Source organism: Psittacula echo (assembly GCF_963264785.1).
Source record: "Psittacula echo genome assembly, chromosome: 1".
NCBI lineage: Eukaryota > Metazoa > Chordata > Aves > Psittaciformes > Psittacidae > Psittacula > Psittacula echo.
In genome coordinates, this window is record NC_137735.1 from 35,714,555 (window position 1) to 35,741,047 (window position 26,493).

Here is a 26,493-nt window from a genome sequence, read left to right on the forward strand (position 1 = left end):
GCAACTAAACACGCTCAATGTGCGACTGAGAGCCTTGTAAAGAGCAGAAGTTCAGATTCAACATTGGGGTAGCGGCCAGCTATTGCAGCCTCCCCAGGTGTAAGCACCTGAGAAGGGCTGTTCCCATGATGAGTGAGACAGTGCCATGAACTTCTTTTATTTGGGAAAACCGAACACAATTCAAGTAAAGAGATTTAATATGTAATTATAGTATACAGCAGCTGCTGGCATTGCATTAGAGGTATAAATAAGCTCTTGTGGCTGGCAAGAGAAGAACCTGGTGGTGACCTGTGACTAAAATATGAACAGTTTTTCATTTTTAATATGAAATATGGTACTGACTAGCTCTTTAATATTTTAATAATGTCAACATCTAGAAAATAAATTTACAGAGTAAATTTGCTCTGTCTAATGCTGGATTCTTCTACTAGCGCGCTGGAAGCAGGATTAGTCCCACAGCAGTACGGAGCAAGTGGGGAAGAGAGGATGCTTTGCAGGGACTCAGGTCCATGTAGATGTGAGCTTGCTCAGCCAGTGCTCTGTGGTACAGCTGTGCCATTGAAATGCTGGACTCCAACTCATACCCTCCACCTCCTGAACTTTGCTTTGCCTTAATCTCAGTCTCTCTATCACAAACCACTGGCAGAAAGACATGATGTGCTCTGCATGCCTGGAGATGTAATGCTCGGTGTAAAGTGAGCAGCTTCACTCAGTAAGAGATGTGCCATGCACAGCCCTGATGCGGGGCCCAGCTGCACAGCCACGGGGCTCAGATCCCACCACGCGTGGAACAGTCAGCACTGCTCACTCCCTCCTTCCCTCCCTCCTTCCCTCCATTTCTCCCTCCCATCTTTACTCACCCTCCCACCCTTTTACCCTCCATTCTCTGTCTTTTACCCTCCCCCGCTGAGAGGCTCCACTTATTTCTGTGTCGTGTTTCCCCAGAGCTGTGAAGCATTTTCTCTGCAGCCGGGAAGCATCCAATTCTTCCCTCCGCTCGAAGTTAATCAGCTGCTTGTCATTAACCTGTGCCCTCCCACTCAGCGCTGTAGCTTTAACACGGGCTGTGACAAGCGGGAGGGAGGACAAGCAGTGCCAGGCTCAGCCCCGGAGCCGTTGCGGAGCCCTCTTTGCTGCCCGGTCCCGTCGGACATGGGGAGCTGCCGCCTCCCCGCCGCCCTCCTGGCCGCTGCCCTCACCTCCCTCCTGCCGACCCCCGCTGCACCCTCGGCCCCCCGCAAGCTCCTGTTGTTCCTGCTCGATGGCTTTCGCTTCGATTACATCGACGACAGCGAGCTGGAGGGGCTGCCGGGCTTTCGGGACATCGTGAACATGGGGGTGAAGGTGGATTACATGACGCCAGACTTCCCCAGCCTCTCCTACCCAAATTACTACACGCTGATGACGGGTGAGTACTTGCATTTCTGTGCTGTGATGCTCCTCAGAGCTCCCAGCTCGCTGTGACTTCTTCCCCCAAAGACAATGTAAAAATATCACAAGCTGTGCTTTTAGCTGGGAGTTTAAAAGCACTGTGGCATTATAGCTTGTCTGGAACCTGCTCTGAACTTCGAAACGTCACTTGGAGCTGATTGTTGGAGTTTGCTCTCCCACGGTGCTGCCCTGTCCCTAGCAGCTGCCATCACCAACGGCATGGCCATCCAGGGCTCCCTAGTGGGACAACTGACGTGCTTACTGCACATGGAATGTAAAAAGAAGCGGGAAAGGCATGGAAAAGTAATACAGAGCCTGCTCAGAGCCTTTCCAGTTAATAAAAAGGCATGTAAACTGAGGGTGGCCAAGAAATTACATTCAGTCAGCAGGTCTGTTTTGGCAAGTTCAGTGTTAAACTTCCTAAACTACACAGACTTTCTGCTTTCACAGGTCCCTGTCTTAACTTTGCCCTAAGCCCTTGTACCTGTAATAGTCTGAAATAGCCAAATAGGAAAACATTGAAGATTTTTGCTTTTCCTCCCTTACAGTATTTTTGAATGCCCAGGAGAGGCTTTCAGAAACTGGAGAGGGTAGTCATGGGTTTCATAGTGCTGACTTGCTTTTAGTCTAAGTGGAATAACATGGTTATAGTGAGAGTATAGAGTATAGCTGGGCCATTTTCACCAGAGGCAGTCTGGAAACAATAGTTAAATAAAAACAAACAGAAAAGTTTTCCTGGAGTTTCCAACTGGATTTTTATCTGGATAATAATTTATCTGGAATTATTTAACAAGCATGACCTTCCACCTAATGTGGAGGAGTGAGAAAACCCATCCTCTCCTAAGATACATGGCATCTTTGCTGTCCTTGGAACAGTACAATGCACAGCAGTCCATATACCGCTTGCTGGGAAAGCAAATAGATGCCATTGTAAGACAAAAATCTGACATCAGTTGTGCCCAGCTTGTTTTGAAACCGCTTAACCCCTTCTTCCCTCCCTCTCTCTCAAGAGAAATACTTTTCTCTTGCTCATCTCTGAACAGGATCAAGTACAAAATCACCACAGGGATTTTTCATGCCTTGGTGCAAATCCATGAATGCACAGGAAATGTCATGGTTGAAAACAGAGATGTCATTTCACCCAGACCATGTTCTTCATGTGTACTTAGGCAGACAGGTTTAACACTTCATGAGTGTAAAAAAAGCCTTTGGACGAAGTTGTTAAAGAGAAGAAGGAAAGTGACTGCTTTCACTCCTTCTCATATTTAACCATCACTCCTAGTAAGTGCGTATGCGCAAAATGAAGTCTGTAATCAGCCTTTCAAGGAGTTTTGAAAACATCCTATTTTGTACTCACAAAGAAAGAGTGTTGGTTTAGATGATGAAACACCACTGCTGGACTTCTCACATTTTTAAAGTATCAGAGTTTCCACACCCCAGCTTGAGGCAATGAGACAATCTATGAAATCAAACTCAACTCCTCTTGCAAGTCTCCTGGCCTTCATGATGAGGATGTCAATGCAAATACAACTTAACTGCAAATAACTATTCACCTTCCTAACACATGAATCACAGCAGTGTTAAACAGGTCAGGAGCCAATTGAGGACCAAGTTAGGTGATGAACCGGTCCAAAGGAAGATCCAAGGCTGCACTTGGGCCTTTGGGGTGTTAGTGAACCCCGTGACACTGTCCTGGCAGACAGCATAGAAGATCCCATGGGTGCCAGTGCATGTGGTGCAGTCACCACAGAAAGGAGGTGTCATGTTTTAGGTGATGGTGGGGTTAGGAGTGTGTGGCACACAGTAGACATAGCATTAGCTGTGTTCAGCCTGTGCATGTTTGATTTGCAAAGCTGGAACAGCTTTTGGAGGAAACACAGCATGGCAGTGTGACATGAGCATCGTGCCGTGGTGACCTGCTTAGGGACTGGCAAGTTACCATCTCCCTATTGCTGTTGTATGGGTGTGGGAAAGCTTAACATCACATCTCGGCCGTCATGCATCTCTTCTGTGGGACACACACACGCATGACTATAACTGCTTTCGCTTCCATTTGCAGCTGGGATGTGTGGGACTTGAATGCTGCCAGTTTCTTGTGGGAAATCAGTGACTACAAGCTATTCTTCATGTCTTGTCCTACACTGCTGCTGAAAGAGCTGTTAAGAAACTCAAGTTTTAACCTCAAAATTGCAGTATTTTAACATTTGTGAATGCAGTTTCACAGCATATTGGCTTTTTTCCATCTAAATAAGCTTAACAAATATCTGTCCACATGTGCACATTCCCACCTCTGTCTCGTTCATTATACCCCACTGCTTTCTCAGATAAACACTCCCATCCCTTCTTTTTCTGCTCATTCACAAGGTATTGTGGCCTTACATCCATATAGGAGTGAGCATGGCTGCACATGCTAGGACAGAGGTCTACTCCTCAGACATGGCTGCACACACTAGGACAGATGGTGCCAAACTGTTTTCATCAGCCCTGCCAGAATGCAGCCTTCCTCTGCAAGGGGCAGCTAACAAGCAGTAGCACGCAGTGCAGCTGCCCAGTTATCTGTCAGACCTTCTAGTCATTCCATTTTACTTTACGGATGGTTTAAAGAGAGCTGATTTTGATTATTCATGAGAAATAGCAAGTTCACCAAGATTTTCAAAGCTATAACCAAATAGATGCAACCATAACTGATGACCAAGAGCCATGTATCTAAAAACAACTCACTAATGTATGCTAATGTGAAGCAATCTGTGTTTTGCAGAGGCTAGAAGCTAGGCGACACTCAGGCACAATGGGAGGAATAGGGCCCAACCTAAGTAAACAAACTGGATAAATTTTGGAGGGGAAGCGAGGGGAGGGAGCTGACTTGCCTGTGGTCATGCAGTGCTGCAGGGCCACGGAACAGCTCTCCATAGGTCACCCTCCTACCTAAACTTGCCACTGCTGCCGACCAATGAGAAGATGTTTGCCAGAGCTTCCCTAATTGATGCAAAAAGCCTCAGCCCAAAGCCCAACGCCTACCCTTGGGCTTTCATCTACATCTACAGCAATTATAAGAACTAAACCCAGAGCATAAAAACAAGACAAATGCTAATGGTTTGGCTTCTTCCTTTAAAGTCACCAGTGATTCAGAGCTTAGGGAGAAGCTGCAGTCTCTCTGCAAGCCAGGGCATGCATCATGACCTGCTGTTAGAAGCACCAAACAAGAGTCAGGTCACTGCTGGAGCAAAGGGATCTCGCTGATGTACAACTGGAGAATTTGTTTTGTTACAGAGATCTGGTGGTGTGCAAGGTAGCCCAGGGATGTACTGGCTTAAAATCCAGCTCCTTGAAAAGCCATCTTCTCTAACAACTTCATTCATGCCGTGTTTCAGTTTCAGCTTCCACAGGGGTGTAAGGACTGGTTCTTGGGTGGTTGGGTTGTTTTCTGAGTTGCTAGACTGAATCCTACTTGCTGTCCTAGCTTTCGGTGTTCCAGTTATGATATTGCAGTTGTTGACCTGAAAGGCATGATATAAAATGGTGAATTAGGTAAAAGGAACTGTTGCTGCTGACACGTATTTGAGAGAACTTTGTGGGGCTTGACATGAGCTTGGCACGGGAGACAAGCAGGAGTCCAAATACACGTATCCTCAAAGGCTCATTTAATCACACCATGTGCTGTTTGCTTTGTGTAGAAAGGAATTAAGACCACAAGCCACCTCGGGCTGTTGTCCTGTGGGGAGCTTTTAATTCTTCCCTTTTCCTGCCATGGCCTGACTCTGCAGGGAGCTCTCATACCAAGCTCAGCGGAAAGTCTGAGGTCTCCCCTCTAACTGCCGCAAGCACAAGTTATTGCTCCAGAGCCCTTCATGCCCTATCCCTCAAGAAAAGCTGCTCATGCTGAGGGGTTTGGGTCTTCCTCACCTGCCAACCCACAGGCATTGGGGGAGTGCCGGGGCACCCCCTGCATCCCAGCTCCCCTGAAGTCCCCCCAGCTCAGGGTACGCAGGGGCCTCTCACATTTTCAGCCCCAGCCAGCATCAACACGAGCGGACGGCACCACATCTGAGCTGGAAACCCAGGAGGATTTATTTTCCAAGATCCTAACAACAGATGAAGCCTTCTCTGGCAGGTCCTCCACGAGGACGTGCCAGCCACCTGGTCAGCTGTATTTCTCTTGGCCTCCATGGGAAGCAGAGGGAGTCCCTGCTCACAGCAGTGAGTGGGGAGCTGCTCAGAGAGGAGCCAGCGAGGGGCCTTCGTGTTCCTTTTTGGACAGGAGCTGATCTTAAATACTTGGCAGAGAGGCTGTGAGGTCCCATGAAGCTTGCGGGATGGAGGAGGAGTTTGAACCAAGGATGTTTCAGTCTCCTGCAACCCAGGTATGGACTCAGCCCTGCATGTACCATCGCCTTCTCTGCACAGCAGGAGTGAGAGGGGCAACATGGCACAGGTCCCAGGGATGGGTGACGGTCAAGGTCTACTCTGCCAGAGTGAAGGTTTTACCCATATTCTGTGTTTCTACCACCCTTCCTGCACTCCTCACTCTCAGTGTTGCCATACTTGACTGCTGAGCGGCTTTGGTATATGGTGTTGTGGTCTGATACATAGCTTCTGCTTTCCCTTGAGCACAGCAAATCTCTACGTACGCCGCACCCCATTTATTCCATGTTTTCTGGGAGCAAATGTCCTTTGGGCTTCCATCCCTGGAGTCCTCTGGGCTCTGGCTGATGTGCACTAGTACATTTACTGTTTGCTGTGAGGGCTTTCCTGTCTCACAGCACAGCATCTCCACTCTCTGTTCACTTGGTACCCACAAGAAGCCCAGCCTGGTGATGGCTCTATCGGATGCTTCTTTTCAGCTGCCAAGTTAACAATATCCAGACTCCATCCTGGTCCAGGAAAGGATGCTGATTGTTTCTGTTTAGCAGTTAAGCAAGTTTTTAATTACATAAATAATATCTGCATTTTGTCTGAGGTATGAAAAAATGGAGGGATAGGAGTACAACAGGGAAATTCATTATCTGTACACATGAACTGAAACTATCTCAACTTCGCTGTCCAAGCTGAGAAAAAAGCCAGAAGGAGGCAGAGAACATTATGAGGGAATAAGATATTTTCTTTTTGCTCCTCTTTTAACCAGCACAGATGCCAGAAGCAGCAAAGCTTTAAAAGATTCTGTTTGTGACATACAGTTTTAAAATCAGTAGTCTCTTTTTCTTCTTGGACTCAGCACCTTTTCATTTCTGAGATGAAAAGAACATGAAGAACAGGAAGCAAAAGAGCATGAAGAAGTCTGTGGTAATACTGGCAGGGAAGGGGTATTGTTCTACCAAGGACAGGCTGGAGAGGAGAGTGGGAACTGGGAGGGTGTTTCATTTTCGCATTCTTCATCCCACTTTGTTTACTTGCTGCCTGCAGAAAGGCTGCAATGCCAAGTGCCAAGATTTTCCTCTTTCACACATACACAAAATGCTGTAAAAAACTGCGTTTGCTTTCTACCAGTGAAAAAAATGGGAACACTTTCAAAGTGGAGAACAGAAAGTTTTCTCTAACACAAGTTCATCTGCTACAAATTGAAGCACAGTGTTTCTTCCTTCTTACTAGCTACAGCCTCACAGCTCACAACTAGCATACCTGCTACCAGCTGTTAGGAGCAGTAAGTGGATATTCACATACCAAGGTATTTCTCTGCCCAGAGCTGAAGTCACAGCTGATGAACAGAAAACTGCCAGGGGCTCTCACCCTCTCTAATGGTGCAGAGAGCAGCTGTGCCCATCGTTTTGTTCAGACCTTCTGTAGTGCTTGGAGCTGTGCTGCCCTGGAGCTATACCCAGCTGTGAGCAGTCTGGGGTCCCAGCATGGTTCCTCTGCCCACCAGTGCCACTTGGTTCAGTAGACCCACTATCAGCCCAGAGCACGTGCTCTCCAGGGACGTAAGACCTGCTTTCCTGCACAAGCAAGCATCTGCAAAGCCTAACCTGTATGCTTGGCAAACAATTTTAGTGCACCCCAGCCCCTGCCCCATTATGAAAGCACTGAATTAGTTTCATGCTCTTGTTAAATGAATGTCCCTCAGGAAAAAAAAATAAAGTAATGCTGTGTATAGTAGAGATTTTTCTGTGACTTTTGGTGTGATCCTTCTTGGATGCAGTGGCTTGCCTGACATATATAGGCTAAGGTGTTTCTGCTTTGGATCTGTGTGTTATTGGAGGTTATAAAAAAATGTAAAGACTTTGCCAGCAACCTCTTCTGGGAACATAAATGTCCATGCACATCTTGCAAGTACTGTTTTGCTTGGGGGGCTGCAGATGGCAGGGCCACTTTGCCCAGATCAGCACTCCCCACTGAATTCTCATGAGCCCTGGTCTTCTCCAGGCCACTTAAGGATGAGCACATGGGTTTTGTTTGGTTTTTTTTCTCCTGTGGCCTTCCTTTTCAAAGCAGGGCAGATGAGACCCAGCAGGGTAAGAGCAGAGCAGGGCACGTACCAAAGCAGGCAGAGCTGGGCTCTTCAAGATGCTCTGCTCACATTAGGCTGGGCTCAGGCCTTGGGGGTGGCAGCACTACCATACCTGCTCTGGAGTGGGAATATGGTGCTGGTGACTTTAAAATCCTACTCTCTTTCTCCTCATGGCAGGCAGCAGTAGCAGAGCATTTCCCAGGGCAAGTCATCCAGCAGGTCTCAAGGGGGTTTAGAAGTGGGGTGAGGAGCAGATAAATGAGCCAGTCTGGGTCAGCATTTAGGTGATGCTTCAAGGGAATAGCAGAGGAAATATGTTGTAGGGAGGGGAAGAAGGGGAAAAAGGGACCTGCATGTCTCACCTGGGCTGTTAAAACCTACGTACCTTGGTGTGTGCAGCGGTTCGTGTAGAGGAACTTAACCCTTCCACAGCCCGTATGTTTATCATTAGATGGATACCACGTGGGTACCTTTACTGTGTTGGCTAATATACACACTGTGGGTTCTCTGATAAATCTGATTTGCAAAGTGCAGAGATGGTACCTGTGTTTCGTTGCCTGATGCACCAGGTGTAGCACTGAGCATCTGTCACACACATTCTCACTTTTTAAGAAAAGATCATTGAGCGTCTCAGAAGAGTATCTTCTCTTGTAGGTTTAGGCACGGGTGGTCCCTATATGATATATCATGCCTACTAGTGATCTTGCATGCTGTGCCTGCAGTCAGTGAAAGATCAGCAAAGAAAGAAAAGGTCATTCCAGTAGCAAATGCTACAGGAGCACTCGCTCTGGTTTCCAGATCTCACTTATGGTCAATGTAGGGTTCATAGCATTCAGTGTTACTGTGCTGCTATTGTGGGTGGCCAAGCAACTGCATGGGGTTTTTTGGGATTTTTGCTGGTTTGAGGTTTTTTCTTATTTCATCTTGGGCTTACATTGATTGATTTGAATGCTGACAAAAGTGCATGGAGACATGGGAATGTGCTCTGGACAAAGCCAATGTTGTAAGAAGTGTAGTGTCCAAGTAAGCTGTAGCATGCAGACTTGCAAATGCTTTTGCTGGCTCTCTGCCAGAAGGATACAGCAGTTATCATATTCCTGGGAACTATATCCTCTTTGTTTTCCTCAGTTGCTTGAGGAAGGGGTGCTTTTTACTACAGTTGCAGAGAGTTTAAATGATGGCATCTGTATGCTGAAATTGCTTTTTGCCCTGTTTCTACTTTTGAGACTCTTGATGTTTGATTACAGAGGAAAGCTGCAGTAATGGAAGCAATAATAAATTCAACATGTTATGGTGACTAACATCATGTTGCTATTTTGATAATCATAAAAAAAGAAGATCACCAAAGGTCATTTTCTCAGGCTGGAGAAAATAAGTTACAACAAGGGATGTAAAGAACTGGAGTTGTACAGGTGACCCAAAAGAAATTTGCTAAGCGACCTTAATTCTGTCTCTGAGTGTCTGAATGTCTCTGGAGGGCAGAAATGCCAGTTATTGCAGGGCTTTTTAATCTAGTAAGCAAGGTATAGAATAGCCATGGTTGAAGATTAACAAAGGTCAAAAACAAAATTAGAGATCAGGCATACTTTTTGTACAGTGTTACTGATGGTAAATATTGGGATGAACAGCCCAAGGATGAGGTTGATGAGTTGTTTGTCAGTGTCTTCCAAGGACACAGGCTTCAAGGCAAGCAGACGTGAATGGCTCCAGGCAGCATTAAATGGTCATGTCTTTTGGTCTGTCTGTTCATCTGAAATTCCCTTCTGGCCCTGTGAACCAATGAAAACTGGTGCCTTATCGTCTCCTATAAGGGAGACATCTTTTGTATAAAAAAAAGAGAGTTGGAGTCCATAAAGGAATGAACTTGTCTGATATGAAGATTAGAAGAATACTATCCTCTGTAATAATGCACACAGTTCATTAAACATCCCAACAACACTGCAATCTCCGTTCTGTTCCCTAAAGAGGTGGGCAAACTGACAGTAGACCTTAGATCCCATGCAGAGCTCACATTGGTAGCACCTAGAGCATGTTGCTGTATATGAAGAGTACACTGTACATCATACAAAGACATGACCTAACACCTTCAGCACTGACTTGCAGGTTTCCCAGGCTGGCACCAGTTGCCTGCCTGTAGTTTAGCAGGTTGATACATGCTCAGGAATATGTGGATTTCAAGATGCTGAAGAGATGGGGTTGCCCTTTCAGTAGGAAGGCTGCATTTTTGATGCACTGTAGAGGCTTTCTTTTGAAACGAGCTCTTTTGAGACTTACAGTGAAGAAAGCATTTGGCAGGCTAAAGAGGACAGATTACTGCCCATTCAACCCACCATTTCTCCTATATTAAGCTTGTTTGGTTTAATATGGTAAGTCATGACTGCCACAACTTGAGACTGCTTTTGTCCGCTGGGGAGGAGGAAATGTTTTGCAATGTTGAAATACCTCATAGTAGTGAAGGATAGTTCAAAATCCATTTCAAGGTCACATGTACCCAAAGTATACAGAGTCCTCTGCTCAAAATGATGCCTTCTTAAATCAAGCATAACAAGGTTATTTCAGGTCTGATCACCATGCTGAGTCTCACAATAATCAAAGCCTGTTATCTGGATCCTTGCAGTATCATAACTCACCAGCTAATGATGACAGTGTCTCACACATGCATCAGTGGTTGCTTTTTAAGATATGGAAATCATGAACTCCCCATACAACTCAATCTTCAGCATTTCTTTTCCTATTTTTGTTAATTCACCTGAAGCTTAGCTCTTTAAATGCAGAATCTTCTCTTCTGACAATGACAAGAGGTGGAAGACGTCTCTCTGCTATTATATACTAGTTTCTTGCAATATAAAGTTGACCAAGGCCCTCCATGATGCAGTAAGAGGGCTGAAAATGTCTAGTGAAATATTTGCTGTCCCCACAAGCAAGAGCAAAGTGTGTTCGTTTAAAACGAACGACAACAACAAATACAACAATAACAAAATAAAACTCATATATAGATGTTTTAGCCTAGGTTTTGCTTGTTTGTGGAAAAGCAGCTTTTCAGCTGTTTGCTGATGATGCAGTGGTAGCAGTGGTGGTGCTGGTGACATCTTTCTGCTGGAGAACAACAACCTGATTGTACTGTCTTTTCCTACACCCCCAAAGGTCGCCACTGCGAGGTCCATCAGATGATTGGAAACTACATGTGGGACCAAAAGGCAAATGTATCTTTTGACATTGGTGTGAATAAAGAAAGCCTGCTGCCTCTCTGGTGGAATGGATCGGAGCCTCTGTGGGTCACAATGATGAAAGAAAAAAAGAACGTTTACATGTACTACTGGCCAGGTTAGTATGTCAAAAATTGCTACCATCTTAACTGTGCATGTTTACATCTAAGCACTCCACACGCTGTAGGATGGCTCTTTAATACAGTTCTGATATACAGACAAGAATTACAAGTGTTTTACTAACCACTCATAGAAATGCATTTTCTTTTCTTAGGCCATGACAATTTGCATGTGATAGAAAGGAAAAAACTGAAGTGTCACTGGAGAAAGAGAGATACTGAGTTGCTGGAGTGAGTCCAGAGAAGGGCAACAAAGCTGGTGATAGGTCTGGAGAATAAGTCTTACAAGGAACAGCTGAGGGAAGTGGGGGTTGTTCATTCTGGAGATGAGAAGGCTCAGGCTCTGTACAACTACCTGAAAGGAGGTTGCAGTTAGGTGGCGATTGGTCTCTTCTCCCACATAACAAGCAATAGGACAAGAGGAAATGGGTTCAAGCTGCTCCAGGGGAGGTTTAGATGGGATATTAGGAAACATTTCTTCACTGAGAGGGTGCTGAGGTATTGGAACAGGCTGCCCAGGGCAGTGGTGGAGTCACCGTCCCTGGAAGTGTTCAAAACCCATGTAGATGAGGCCCTCAGTGACATGGTTTAGTGATGGCCTTGGCAGTGCTGGGGAATGGTTGGACTTGATGATCTTGAAGGTCTTTTCCAGCCTAGATGATTCTATGGTTCTGTGATTACCTTCAGGAGGCTGGCTTGCAGAGCATCCCCTCCTCCACCATTTATCATACTCTCCTTCATCATTACTCAGATGAGGCCCCAGTTGCTGTGAGTCTGATCTATTCATTTAGAGAGACTTGGCCTTTCCATTCCTCATGTGCTGGATATTGGGCCACTGAAATCACTAGGGATGTATAGTAACAAGTCTTTTTTAACAAATGGGACTATACCCTTAGGGTATACCCTTAGGGTCTGTGCGGTCAGACCAAACCCTTTGCAAGGTACCTAGCCTCTCAAATTTTCGACCTTTTAACCCTGCTAGCTAAGCAGTATGCAAATATCCTCATACGTGCAACTGCAGGCTATAGGACCACATGTTGGAAGAGCTGCAGTGAACACAGCCAGTGCCAGTGCGTAGGGCAGGGGCAGCTGACTCACGCCACGGGCTCCCGGCCAACTCATCTCCGCATCCCAGCGCACGTGTGACTGGTCATGATCTTTCCATGCAATGTAGCTAATGGCATCACACAAAAAACGCCACAGTCCTCAGGAAAGGGAAGAAAGAGCGTACCAAGATGAAAAAGACTGAAAAGTCATCCAGAATGTTTCTGCAGTACTGAAAAGCAAGAAAGATCTGTGTGACGCTATTGTCTTATGGACTCAGAGATAGTCTAAAAGACTAAAGATGCAGACCAGATAGAGAATGATAAAATCATGGAATGGTTTGGTTTGGAAGGGATCTTAAAGATCATACAGTTCCAATCCCCTGCCACAGGCAGGAACACCTTCCACTAGACCATGCTGTGCAAAGCCCCATCTAACCTGGCTTTGAGCACGGCCAGGGATGGGGCAGCCACAGCTTCTCTGGGCAAACTGTTGCAGTGCCTCATCACCCTCACAGTAAAGAACTTCTTTCTAATATCTAATCTAGATCTCCCCTCTTTCATTTTAAAGCCATTCTCCCTTGTCCTGTCACTGCATGCTCTTGTACAAGGCCCCTTTCCAGATTTCTTGTAGGCTCTCTTTAGGCACTGGAAGCTGCTCTAAGGTCTCCCCAGAGCCTTGTCTTCTCCAGACTGAACAAGCTCAGCTCTCTCAGCCTGTTTCCATAGGAGAGGTGCTTCAGCCCTCTGATCACTGTCATGGCCTTCCTCTGGACTCGCTCAAGCAACTCTGCATCCCTCTTCTGCAGAAGAAGAGGTATGTGGTACTGTGGGTTATTTCCCAAAGTATGACACGTATCAATGACAATCACGCTTCTGTCTTCCAAAACTGCTCTGCTGCTGTGCTTCTTGGCCAGTGATGCATGAAAAGTGGTCTTATGCCATCCCAGTGCTTGTGTTGCACACAGGGAGAGCTGAAATGTGGCAGCTGCTGATGGGGCAGCAAGGCTGGAACCCTTCTAAGCACAGGCTGCTGTGCACAGCCAAGAACCCTCTGGGAAATGGAGCCAAGGGAAGAGCAGAGCCTGCTCCCACCCCAAGCTTGCACTGGGCAATGGAGCCAGAAAGCACCAGGGCAGGAGTGGTGCCTTGGAGGTGCTAGAGTAGCGGGCAAGAACTGAGCCCTGAGGGCTCAGGGAGCCCTGACAAGGGGCAGTGCTCAGTGCTACAGAGGAAAAGCAGCAACCCCCGGGGGCCACGCTGGGGTCACCCTCGAAGTCTAGAAAGCTGCCTCTCCCTAAATGCCTGGCATGAGGGCCACCTGCATGGAGCAGGAGCAGCAGACCGCTGGCCACAATAGCCCAAAGGAGCCCAGGCAAGGGGCTGTGCTCAGTGCTGCAGAGGAAGGCAAAAAAACCCTGGTACCCTTGCTAGTTCACCGTGGGGGAAAAAAAGCCTTCCTGCCCCCAGCTGCAGGGCACGAAGGGCCATCTTTGTGGCCCCCTTTGTGATGCATGACCAGCAGGCATTAACCCAGCCAGAATGAACCAGAGGAGCCCTGACAAGTGGTCCTGTTCAATGCTGTAGAGGAAGGCAGCCCTCAAAAAAAAGCTGCCTCTTACTGGAGATCACCCAAGTGACCTAAACAGCAGTGCTAATAGCAGGATATAGAAACTATACAAGAATGTAGAAATTCTTCTAAAGATTCACAAAAATACCTGTTTCTATAGACTATTCATCTTTAACTACTAGTGTAACTGCACTGAATAGATATAATTCTGTACTGAATAGATGTAACAGTCTACAAAGAGCTACTGAAATCCAAAAGAACTGTATCGCTTTCCATTAAATTCCTTTGGACTTTACCTAGCTCCTTCATGTTGCCCTTTGAGCAGTGTCTCCCAGCGAGAAGACGTGTGAGGTCTACATGTGTGTATCCCTGCATGTATATATATAACCTTTACACTTATCTGCCTGCTATTTCCAGTAGAAAATTGCAAGGGACAATAGAACCTTCCTTTTCCCAGCACTAATATTGCCAGTACATGCATTGACTTTCTCGTGACACAGAGGCAGGTTTTTTTTGCACGGATCAGGTATTTTAGCTGTGAACTGTGATGTGTACATCTGTCAATTATTTATCTGTGATAGATGACCTTTGGCAAAGTCCTCAGTGTCTCAGTTCAGCAAACGCTTAAGCGTTTAAAACATGCTTGTTTTAAAGGTGTCCGTGGTCTCAAAGGGCACATTGACCATAACACAGTTAGGCACAGGGCAGGAACCAGGGTGAAATGTAGAACAGCTGAATTAAGCACAGGGCAGTTGGACTGCAGTAGGACTCCAGGTTTAACAGGAGTAAACAGAAGTCACCCCAAATGTAATAGTATTTATTACATTTTCCCTATATGACTGTTTTGATCTATTTTCTAGTTCCATGGTAAGAATGTTATCCTTTCTAAAACATCTATGTCTATTATTTTAAAGCTTTAATTCTGAACTAGGCATTTGAATGGGCAGCAATGCCAAATAAAATCAAGGAAAAAAGTAAGAGCTTAATAACCAAGGTGGGTAGGGGTCCTACGGACATTTGCACTGCTTATGATCTGCTATTAGTGATTAACTTTTCCAGTCTGAGGATATAGTGCAGCTTAGTAATGACAAAGATCTGATCAGGAAAAGTCTGAGAAACAATAGGAACAGCAATGTACAGCCAAATTCATCACACTTCATTCTGGAGGATGCCATTTTCTCTTTAATCAGTGGTAAAGACAAATGAGATCAATCAAATGTAGCAGAAATGCATTGTGAACGCCAGAGAGCTGATTCCCAAGGTTAACTTACACTACTGCCATTTCCTTCTCAGAACCAAGTTCCAAGCTTTGTAAAGTCTGAAGCCAAAATCTGCTACTTCGTATTCTTGCCTGTGTTCCTTGCTCACACATAGTCAGTGCTTACAGGAAAAAAATCCAGACCCTAGCAAAGAGGGACACAGAGCAGGAAAGCTGTCAGATGCAAACACCCATCCATCACAGTTTTTTTTGTGAGCCCAACATAAACAAAACAAAAAGAACTCATGGGCAGAATTCATCTGGGCTCTCCTGCCACTAGAAGCGGAGAAGCCAAAATATTACCATGCTAGGGGTCCCAGCCACTGCTTCTGCCAAAATATAACCACTTGTAGGGATGTTTTTCTCTTTTCTTCGTGGTGTTTATTATGCACTTTCTGCTCTTCAAAGCATTCCTGGGGAAAAAGTCATGTATCCTCTGTCTGCTTGGTGGCTAAGTAAAACACAACACCGTACATGTGGTGAAATGCCCAAGTTGCCTGTCTGAAGCACTGCCACTACAGTGGATGGAGGAGCCTCAGGGGAGTGCAAGAGCTTCCTGGCAGTATCACCAAAGTCAAAGCTTTACAGTGCTCTTCATGCTCACCCTGGTGGGTGATGACACCCAAGACCCTCCAGTTCCCTCCTTCTCCAGCAGCCTATGCAACTGCTTCAGCTGACATCTTTGCTAAACATTGAAATGAAAGAAAGGGGGGGGGGGGGGGGGGGGAATGTCTCTAAATGCAACTTTTGTCATTTAAACACAACATTTACCAGACCATGGAGCTAGCCTGGAAAGTTTGCAAAACCTTCTGTTATGACATGAAATGTCCGACTGTTAAATCAATGTTTAGAAATGCAATTTAGAGCTGGCAGAGGTTCAGGTCTCCATGTCAGATAGATAAAGAGGAGGCTATATATCACTGTGAAAGAAGTCCTTATTCTTGCTCCAGTAGTTCAGGTTTTAAAATAAAAGTCTAGCATCATACAAAACTGTGCAGAAAGCTATCTAATGTAGCATCTTATTAAATATAGCTCATCTATTTGTAGTTTAATCAAGAAAAACTGAACAATCCCTTTGTCTGGCTCCAAGTATTTTTACATTTCCTTTCTCGTAATATTTAAACGAGAAAATTTACCACCTGTCCTGGCCTCTATCAAAACAGAATTTACATACTAAAGGATCTTCATGGCCAGCATTATGGAACTGTAACAAGCCTTAACATCAAAAATCCAATTCCAAGTTCTATTCATCACAGAGTTCTTGGAATTTTCAATGTTACTGCCAATGAACTACATGCTCAAAGACCAATATTTAGTAGCCAAAATGATTTCTAATTGTTGCTGTCTCTGTGGACTTCTATGTCATGCTCATCACTTTACAATCTAGAAATAGCAAAGATATCTCAACAACTAAAATATCCGAGATCCTCAAGATGTTAATGCTTCAGTTAAAATTATCTTATGACTAATTTTGGGGAGCGTTATCTGAGAAAATTATAATATGATGTAAGTATCTTATGAGAAAAAAAGAGGCAAAATCATCATATTAGTCACTGGCTAGGAGCAAGTATCCACTCAAACTAAAATACTAGGTGTTTCCAATGCATTTCCAAAAGTGTCCTTAAGTTCTTGCCTGCCTTTGGAGCTAATCTTTTCCCAGGCTCAAGTGTTGGAGGAGAAATTGGCTCAGAAGTTCCAGTTCACTACTGAAATAATAGCAAAGTCCATAGAGGGCTCCTGTATCACCTCTCGCATCCAAGGTGAAAGCCCATGTGTTTCTGCAGGTAGCACCCAGGACATCATGCAGAAGACTGAAGCTACACACACTCGGGGCTGGGGGCAAAGGCTCCTTCTCGTGGAGATGACTTCAGGTGGAGCATGGAACACATTTTAATGATGATTTAGTTAGGCAGAAGCTGGGACCTGTTTCTGTTGGACAATGTAACTTCCTGAAGGTGCTGTGTAGGGATGTATAGAAGACTTACTGTGGGATGGTGTGGAGAGTCAGTTCTCGTCTAGCAGTCTGCAGGCTTTTGTGGTTGAGAGATAAACACTAACATACCTCCATACAGAAAGGGAAGGATTAAGCTGTATTTGGGGCAACAGGGGAAGAATAAAAAGTAAGCACCATCACACACTCCCACAATTTTTATAAAAACAAAGATAGAGGTTCAAAAAGATGTAAATATGTTTTAACAAGAAAGTTTACTACATTTTCTGGTTATCATTGCAAATAATTAATTCTTACAAATCATAACAGATGCGGTCCCTTGAAACATACAAACAATGTGGAGCCCTGGGTAGTGTTGCCATGGACCGCTGGGTGAAGAGACTGAATCTGTCATGTGTGCTAGGGTTCTTTATCTCTTGGAAAGGGTACCTCTGTCTGACTTACCTGGCTTTCTGCAAATAAGTGAAGATCTTTCAAGGTTTCCTAAGCTTAAATATTTAGGTACCTTTCATGGTGCCCCTGAGAAGTCACAATCAGAAGGAAGTCTCTTAGCCAGCTTAGCCTGCAAGCAGCGTGCTTTTCCCTGTGTCCCAGTGCTGCACCTCTGTAATGTGAAGTCATGCAGGCTGAGGTGCAGGTAAGTGTCTGAGTAAGCAAACCACTGTAAATCAGCTCTGAAGGTAGCTCCGCTTGCTCTAGTGCCTTCTCTGTACTTACACCTCCTGTGCAACCTTCTTCCCCCCCCAAGCAACGAGTCAACTTATGACCTTGTGTCCTTAATGCCTATTCCCTTCATCCCAAAGGAGAAGCAAAGGGACCCAAATGTAGGCAGATTCAGGCTATGGCTTAGAGTTGCCTTTTTGATCTGACTGCATGGATGTATACCGAGTCAATTTTGCAATGCAAAAGCACTCTTTCTTTTTTTTTTAGCTTGTGCCCCAGGAATACACCAGAAAATGCCTTAACTGTGATGGGAGGACTCCGGGGATCTCAAAAGATAATTTGCATGAATCTGGTGTTTCTGAAAGCACATTTCTTTTAAATATTAATGTTATTCAGCAGCATAGTAACGGGAGAGCAGAAGGGCAAAAAAATCCCACAAAAACATGTTTCTGTGTGTTCAGGGCCATGTTTTCCTGTAGGATTTGCTGCCATAAATTTCTGTGCCACAAAACAGACTGCATTTTGCAAGGAAGGCTGCAAGTTACCTAGAGACTTAATTGGTTTATACTGTTTTAATAAGACCTCCTGGGAAACATTGAATAGTGGAGTGCCAGTATCACATAATAAAATACAGTTAATAGAGGATATTACAGCGTAAGATACAGTGTGTCTAACTGGAAAGTATTTGCTGAACTTTCAGGGAATTTCAGATATCTAAATCTATTACGTTGGAAGCCTGGAAATGAGGCTATGTGACCACAGTAGTTAAAAGGAAAACAAGCTAGCGATTTAGGTGGAAACTGTCTGCCCCGAGGGAACCAAGAGTTTTCGTGTGGTGAGGTCACACAGAGACCTTCCTTTTAGAGAGGGAAATACAAGGATCCAATGTACGGTTTGCTGCAAGCACTCGTCAAACCAGCCTCTCGCCCCATTTTCCCTTTCCGACCACAAGGTTTCCTGCAGGGAAGGTGTAAGATAAGTAATGTCACAGGGAATTTACAGACCTGAACCCGGGCCCCACGGTGTGGGGTCTGTGATCAAGGTGAAACAGCAGAGCTTACCACATTTTTCATTGCAGGTTGCGAGGTCGAAATCCTGGGAGTCAGACCGAGCTATTGCCGCGAGTACTTCAGCATCCCCACAGACAAAAACTTTGCAGATGCCATCAGCGATGCTCTTGAGTCTTTGCGGTACGTCATTAGGGTTCTGCGGGGTGGGGTTTCCTCTCGCACGGATGAGTGTTTGGGTTTGCTATCAGCCTTGCTCTAGGGAGATGTTCAGGATTAGATCCCAGTAGGAAGATGGGAGCTGAGACTGCCTTGTAGCACTGTCATAGAAACATCGCCATAACATCGCCTAGAAATAGGCCCTTACGTTAAGATCAGAAGGTAAGATGCGCCCGTTTCCATATGTAGGTTACAAGACAGAGGAGACATCCCAACTTACTATTTTTAATTTGCTGTTTCTAACCACTTCAAGATCGGTCTGTGAGTATCTGTTCACTGACCCGCAAGAGCAGACTTTGAAATGGTTGGATTTAGAGAGAGATTCTGGGAATTTGGACATTCCAAAATTCAGCTCTGGTCACTTGTTTGCGAGTTCAACACTTAAGCTCCTTACACATTTTAGAACATCTCAGTCACAATGACTTTGTAGTGGGCATTCCTGTTGTGCAAATATGAATATAGGCTAGGCTAGGCTAGGATGGTATGAAATGGAATAGAACAGCTCAGTTGGAAGTGACCTACAGTGTTCATCTAGCCCAACTGATGGGAATGATGGTACAGACAACTCCTAGGAAAAACATGCTCCACACCCAGCTTTCCAGTTCCACCGTATCTGATCTAAACATTAACAAGTGACAATTACACGTAAGTTGCAAAACCAGGGGTAATTATGTGGAGCTAGTGCCTTACCTTAGCTATAACTAGGGGTCCTCTTTAAAAGCTTGTTGGTTTCATAATTTATTCAATCCCAGGGTACATTTCTACTTTACTACTTGTGTACAGGCATAGCGATTTGAATCTGAAAAGTTCTGTGTTCAGACACTGAGTGCTGATTGTCCATGAAATAAAGGCTCCAAAATTATAAGACCGCTGCTGGAGATGTTGCTCCCAGTTGCACACTGGGTCTTGCTGCACAGAGGCTCTCAAATCACAGTGTCATTCACAGGCTGGGGCTTAGAGAGAAGATGTCTTAGAACATGAAACATTTAATCCTGAAATGATTTAGCTTAGATTTTAAGATTTATCTGCATGTGACATGAGGAGGTCACCTGTGCCATAGGAGGCTTTCTGGAGCTTCTGCTACACTTTTAATTCACTGAATAAAAAAGGAAATGGAAAACTGAATACAGGCACCAGCTCTGTCTGCTGGTGGAAACCCTGAATTACCATAGAAATGTGCCAGAATTTTCCTGCCTGGTTTCTATGAAGCATAAGGCTGCTCAGGACAGTTTGCAGCTCTGTAATTGTGAACACGATTAAAAGTGAGGCACAAACTGTTGAAAGCTCCAGCCCTCCAAGCTGCTCTTTTGAGTTGCTGGAGCCCATTGAAAGAGTTTCAATAGCTCATTCACCCCGAGTCACACGGCTGCTTGCTGCTTCCTTCGATGCAAAAGAAGAAAAGGGCAGGGACACAACGGTGCCAGTGAGGCAGCTCAGAAGAGGTCAAACCTGGTGATTCAAGAGAAGAGCAAATCTCTGCCACCACGATGTCTGCCTTAAACACCAGCTACAGCCTGCTGAACAGCCCAAGTCCTACAGATTGTCCTGAACCTGCAGGAGATCAGGTCTCGGGTATCCATTTACACACCATTCCTCTTGAATTTCTTCAATAATCATTTGAAGGTGTAAATACTTCAGGGATATACAATAAGAAAGGAGGGGAGAGAATGAACCAATTAAAGATCAGGTAGGTTTTCCTTTTCCTTTCTTTCATTTCATCCTCTTTTTTCAGTCCTTTAAGATTTAGCAGACTATTGTCAATGCTGCTGTGCCAGCCCATAAGAAGAAAAGCTTCTGAAACGTCCTTGCTGTTAGTCATATTCATTTAGCAGGCGTTAGCATCTCTAGGTACAAGAACCTTGAGCTGCATTTTACTGTCATTTACATCTTTTGCAAGAGCTTCTGACACTTAAAGCTGTTCAAAGGCTGGCAAATGCAGCGTGTTTCCTTTCCACACCCCAGCTAATTGAAAAAGCCCATTAGGCTGAGGCTGGCACTAGCTCTATGTGAGAAAACAGCCTGTGGCAAGGGCAGTCTGTCGCCTGGAGCAGTGCCTTGCCCATAGCAGGTATTAGTAGTTAATGAACTGCATTTATGCTCCCACCATGCAAACCTTACAGGGACTTCAGGGTAGAGAGACTATTTGCACCTTGATGGCCTAGGGGTTAACCTGAGTTTGGTTACAGGAAAGTCCTGGCCCATCTTAACTTCACCAAGGTCAAAGGGAGTTTTATTAATGCCCTCTGCAAGAGCAGGAGTATCCAACTCATCAGGCCACTGAGATCCTCTTGCAACCAAAGGGAGCATCCTTCAGGAATATTCTCCAGTCTCTTCAAACAGATGCTTTGAGACCATTGTGCAGACAAAAAATACACAAAACTAAGTCAAGCACCCATTCTAGCAATTAAAACTAAAGACTTCCTTATCCCTTCATAACTGTAATTTAAGGTCTGTTGTAGTCTACCTATCTTTCTGGACAGGTGTTATGAAGTTTGTGTGGTACTTTCAAAGCGTGTTGATAAAATGTAACGCCCTTTTTAGTATTGCCATTGATGCTGTCCAGCTTTCTTCAGCAAGCTTTCCTTAGCCATTTCTGCTAAAAGTACTGATGATCGGAGAAGACAGGACTAACACAGAGTTAGAAAGACAGATTACTTTTCCCATGCAAGCCATGATCAGAGATACCTAGTTTTCTTAGGAAAACAGGTAAAACATGGAAACAAAGTCAAACCCAACCTTACAAGCTTCGGATGTGCTGTACGCAATCCTGCAAACTCCTAAGCATGCCCCGTAACTACAGCTTCTCCTGCTGAAGTCATGTGCAAAGTTGAACATTCAACATTACAGTATTGAGCCCTCACTGCGAAATCTCGCTGCAGCCTAAATAAGACCATTTGTTTTATGCAGTAAATCTCTCTCTTAGCTTCCGTCTTGACTGAAATGGTCATTTAGTTACAGGTGAGAATACACAAAGCAGTCTAACTAGCTAATTAATACAGGCACTGCAGCAGAAGAGAACTATTTCAATAGGTTCAATGAGTGTGTATGCAATGTAGGAATTACAGGGTTAAATCTTAGCAGTCAATTTATGGCTAATACAGATGGAAAGTGGTGCTTACATGAAACTGGGGGCAGGGAAGGATTGCTTCATTTAAATGATTTTAAAATCATGAAGAGTGAGATAGAACACTGTTCTGCAGAGCCAGCAGTGGAGAAATTCCCACCACAGCAGAGACCTTCAGCTTCCTACAGGGCTGCTCCTCTGAGGCCTTCAGCAAACTTACAAATGCAAATGACAAACCCTAATTCATGCATTAAGTCCCTCACCTCTGATATTTTCTCTTCTGTCTCACGTATTACATCACATTAATCAGAGAATCCGGAACTGTCAGGACATCACACAAAGTCTTTCTGTAGGGGTCTTGATCTGGATGAGGGCATGTATTGTGGATGGCACACCCTTGTCGTATCTTAATAACAGTAGAAGACTGTGTATGAGCTTCGTGAGTGTAGATTTGTGATTTTATCCACACAACTGCTCCCAGAGAGGTTTACAGTGAACCATAAAGCGGACATGAAAATGTAATTAAGCCCTGATGTATGTACTATCCACACTAATCAGGCTGAAGGCATTCAGTGCAGAAACATGTGATCAGCTAAATTTGTGAAGCTCTGAGATTACCTGAGTTTCCCTTAATAATAATTAAGTTTCCCTTAATAATAAAAACACCACCGAAAATCTCTCCCCAGTTCATACCACTTGGCAAGGTCATGGAAAAGCTCGTCCTGAGCTGACCTTGGTGGTTTGGAAGACCTCACACATCAGACAGCCACAAGTGCCAAACTTTAATTAAAGCACATTTGACTGGTAATTCCCACAATTCTTTTAATAAGGGCATTCAGCACAGAAATCAGTATTTCTTCTGGGTCCTTCTTTGTCCTTAAAGGAAAAGCTGCCTTCCTTATTCAAAGAGGTAGTAGAGGGCTGCCAAGCCAGCCTGTAGCTGTACATGTCAGTCTGTACCTGGAAGCTCTGATGGGATCTCAGGTAAGCTCAGGAGACTGGGCATGAATAGAATCATAGAACCGTTTGGGTTGGAAAGGACCTTAAAGCTCATCCAGCTCCAACCCACTGTCACAGGCATGGACACCTTCCGCTAGACCAGGTTGCTCAAAGCCCTGTCCAACCTGGCCTTGAACACTTCCAGGGACGGGGCAGCCGCAGCTTCTCTGGGCAACCTGTGCCAGTGCCTCACCAGCCTCACAGTAAAGAACTTCCTTATAGCTTACCTGAGTCTGCCCTGTTGAAGTTTGAACCCATTACCCCTTGTCCTATCACTACACTCCCTGATGAAGAATCCCTCTGCAGCATCCCTGTAGGCCCCCTTCAGATACTGGAAGGCTGCTATGACGTCTCCTGCTATGAGGAATAATGAGCCCAGCCGTGCAACAGCAGGTAGGAAAGCACAGGCTGGAAGCAGAAAACGAGGTTTTGTAGCTCTGTGTGTAGTGAGGACAAGGTTGGCAGCCGGGAGCAATCCACGTGTGTCAGCCTCTCACTCTTTCTCCTCCCTCCCACCTCCAGCAATGGCAGTGCAGAGATGGCCGCGGTGTACTACGAGCGTATTGACGTGGAAGGCCACCACTATGGTCCTTCATCCCAGCAGCGTAAGAATGCTTTGAAGGAGGTGGACAAAGCCTTGAGCAACATGATCGCGCTCATCAAGGTGAGTGGCATCCAAAAACCCAGCTCCCGGCTGAGTCTGGAAAAGGCTTTTAAACCTGCTCTTTAAGGCATGGCCAAGAGCTTAGTTACTGCCTGTTAATTGGGTTTGTTGGCTGTAAACTTTTAATTCCTGAGAAAGAGAGGCTACCAAGAACACGTGGATGTCAAGGCACCATTCCCCTAATTTTATTTTCATCGATGCTGTTATAATCCTCCTAACAGATTATTATACCGATAGCCCCAGGAAGCCGTAAACCAATATAGATGTTGCTCTGTTTATAACTTGTGTTACTGGCTGGGCTTTAATAGTAGGCAAACGAAACAAAACTGCTTGCTTCCTAAGGTTTGTGGAAGCACACAATTAACTTTTATAGCAGTTTTTATGGACTGTTCAGAACTCTGTACTTTAAACTTTGTTTTAAAAAACATTATCTAAATGATACTGCAGTGAGAAAAGTAGGACACCAAGCTTTTGGCTAAATATGGGTTCTGTGAATATTTCTGACAATGACTGGAGTTCTTTAGGTGTTCCAGTGAGGAGAGGAATATGTATTTTAAATTCCACTAAATTATAAAAGCTCTGATGCTAAGTGCTTGTGCTTGGGAGGGGAAGAGAGGAACACTCCAGCCACAGGTAGCACCATAATGAAGTTGCTCTTCCTCAGCTGTTTTGGTCTACATATGAAAAATAGTTGGGTAAAATCCTGTCTAGGACCAATTGGGACAACTGGTTTGTGGGACTGGGATACAGGACTTGGTTATTTAACAGGGGCATGGATTTACTTTGGAAAATCTCTCTTTGGCACTAACCTCTCAGACTCTGTCAGGCCAGCAAGTGAGAGTCAATGTCCACCAGTGTGGGTGGTAGCAAAGCACATTGCAGGGCATTTGTGGCCGTGCTCCTTCTGGCCAACTTCCCTTAAATCAGTGGGGTCAAATGGGGATTAAGCTTTTCCAGCAGGCACAGAGAGTGTGAAGCTCTAACCTGTCCTTAATGGTTGTCATGCACTCACTTCACAGAGCAAGGGCCTTCAGAATGATGTCAATGTCCTCCTCTTCTCCGATCACGGGATGACAGACATCTCCTGGGTGGACAAAGTGATTGAGCTGAAAAACTATATCAATATGAGTGACACCATACAAATGAAGGACCGAGGTCCTGTTGTAAGCCTCTGGCCAGCTCCAGGGAAGCTCACGGAGGTGAGGGCAACTTATTTGGATTTACTCAGTTTTGTGTTTCCTTCATTTTTGTGACATTTGTGTCTTTGGTTTGCTCACAACACCTAAGTCCTGCTCCCAGAGATGTGTGTAAAAATCAACCTGAGGCTCTTATCGGGAGTCAGACTTAGATCCTGTGACACTCTTGTGACGCTGGTTTCTGAAGGGAAGTCATACAAGGCAAATTAAAAAGCATGAACTTTCACCATTATTTGGCACAGATAACTGCTTTCAAAGCCCACCACTATGTACTGTTGATAAATAGCTAAAAGATTTTAGTTCAAAATCCATGTTCAGGATTTCTTAAATATACATTAGTTGATTTATTGACACTGCAGCTGGGATTTCCAAACAATCAGGAGCAGGTCTGGCATTCATATTCCGGTAAAATCCCATAGAGTTTGAGGAATTAATTCCATTAGTCTGGAATTACAAAAAATGATTCTTTACAATATTCTCCTCTGAAGAATTTTGATGAATAAGCGTGTTGGATTGAATCAACCATAAAAGCCCAAGGCCAGAACTGCAGGATTTTGAGGGACAAATTAAAGCAATACAGAAAAAATTGGGGAACCACTTGGAAAGGACGAAAATGCAGCATCTGTAACTAATAGACCAGTACTTTATGGTTTAACCAGAAACCAGTGCTTGAGAAGTCATTGTTGCTGTCCTCAGAATATGGATGAGTGGATGTACAAAACGGGCAGCGCAAGCTCCAGGTGAATAACTTTGTTTACTGTATTATATTTTAGCCGCGTCCAGTCTGTTGTAGCTTATGCAATATTTTTTTGAAGAGAATACTTGCTATGTTTTGCTCCCAAACAGGCTCTGCAGGAATTGTGTAGCTGTGATATTCTGAATATTTCAAATTAGTGCCAGAATTGAAAGCTGACTTAGAGGGGTGTCTAAGCAAAATTCAGTCAGTGCTCCTGTAAGGGATCACAGCATTTATATGTGCTCTCCTCAGCCTGAACTCAGAGATCCCTGGGTTTGTATGCCAGACCTTCAAGCAAGGGCAAGTACAAGTTGCAACTTCATGCAGACATGGGGTCTCTTCTGACAAAACTCTAAAGTACATGCTTCTCTCTCATTAAACGGCATAATATCCCTAAGGAGAATAAAGTACAACGCCTCACACCACGGTTTTGTTTTCTTCATTCATTTCTTTTTAGGACTTCTTACTGGCGTGTTGCTTTTTTGTAGCAAAATAAGCTGCTTTTCTGTTTCCCAATAGCCAGATTCCTCTATTCTTAATTTACTTTAAATATACATGTTTAGGAATTAGATAGTATCATAACATAGAGGTTACCACCTTTAAGAATCACCCCATTTTGAAGCACCTGTGGTACTGATGAAACACCAGGACCACTCTCCAGTCCAGGTCATGGCGGGACGGTCTGGCTGAGTCGCACCATCACACCCTGGTGCCATCCTTACACCAACTACGTATCGATGCAAATCTCTTGCACACACATACACACAAGTGGACATAGCTAAAAGGCTAGTGAAGAAGCTTTCATTCTTTGCAGAATTTATTCCTATTTATTCCTGAAGATTCTATATATTTTTGAAAAAAAGCAATGTACATTCTGGGGGCTCCAATAATGGCCTTCTGTATGGCATATGAACATCTTTAGGCA

The 26,493-nt window shown here is 44.7% G+C and overlaps 1 protein-coding gene across 1 annotated transcript in view; it reads left to right on the top strand.

Annotated features, from left to right (window-relative positions):
- Positions 1 to 1,152: 1,152 nt before the first annotated feature.
- The window catches only part of ENPP6 (ectonucleotide pyrophosphatase/phosphodiesterase 6), a gene marked incomplete at both ends in the record, with an annotated part of 31,206 nt that continues 5,865 nt past the window's right edge, over positions 1,153 to 26,493 (top strand). The window contains 5 exons of the mRNA XM_080638975.1: positions 1,153 to 1,408; positions 11,018 to 11,197; positions 18,762 to 18,873; positions 23,495 to 23,636; positions 24,656 to 24,835. Coding sequence (XP_080495101.1) covers positions 1,153 to 1,408; positions 11,018 to 11,197; positions 18,762 to 18,873; positions 23,495 to 23,636; positions 24,656 to 24,835 — 870 coding nt within the window. The remainder of the gene's footprint in view (positions 1,409 to 11,017; positions 11,198 to 18,761; positions 18,874 to 23,494; positions 23,637 to 24,655; positions 24,836 to 26,493) is intronic.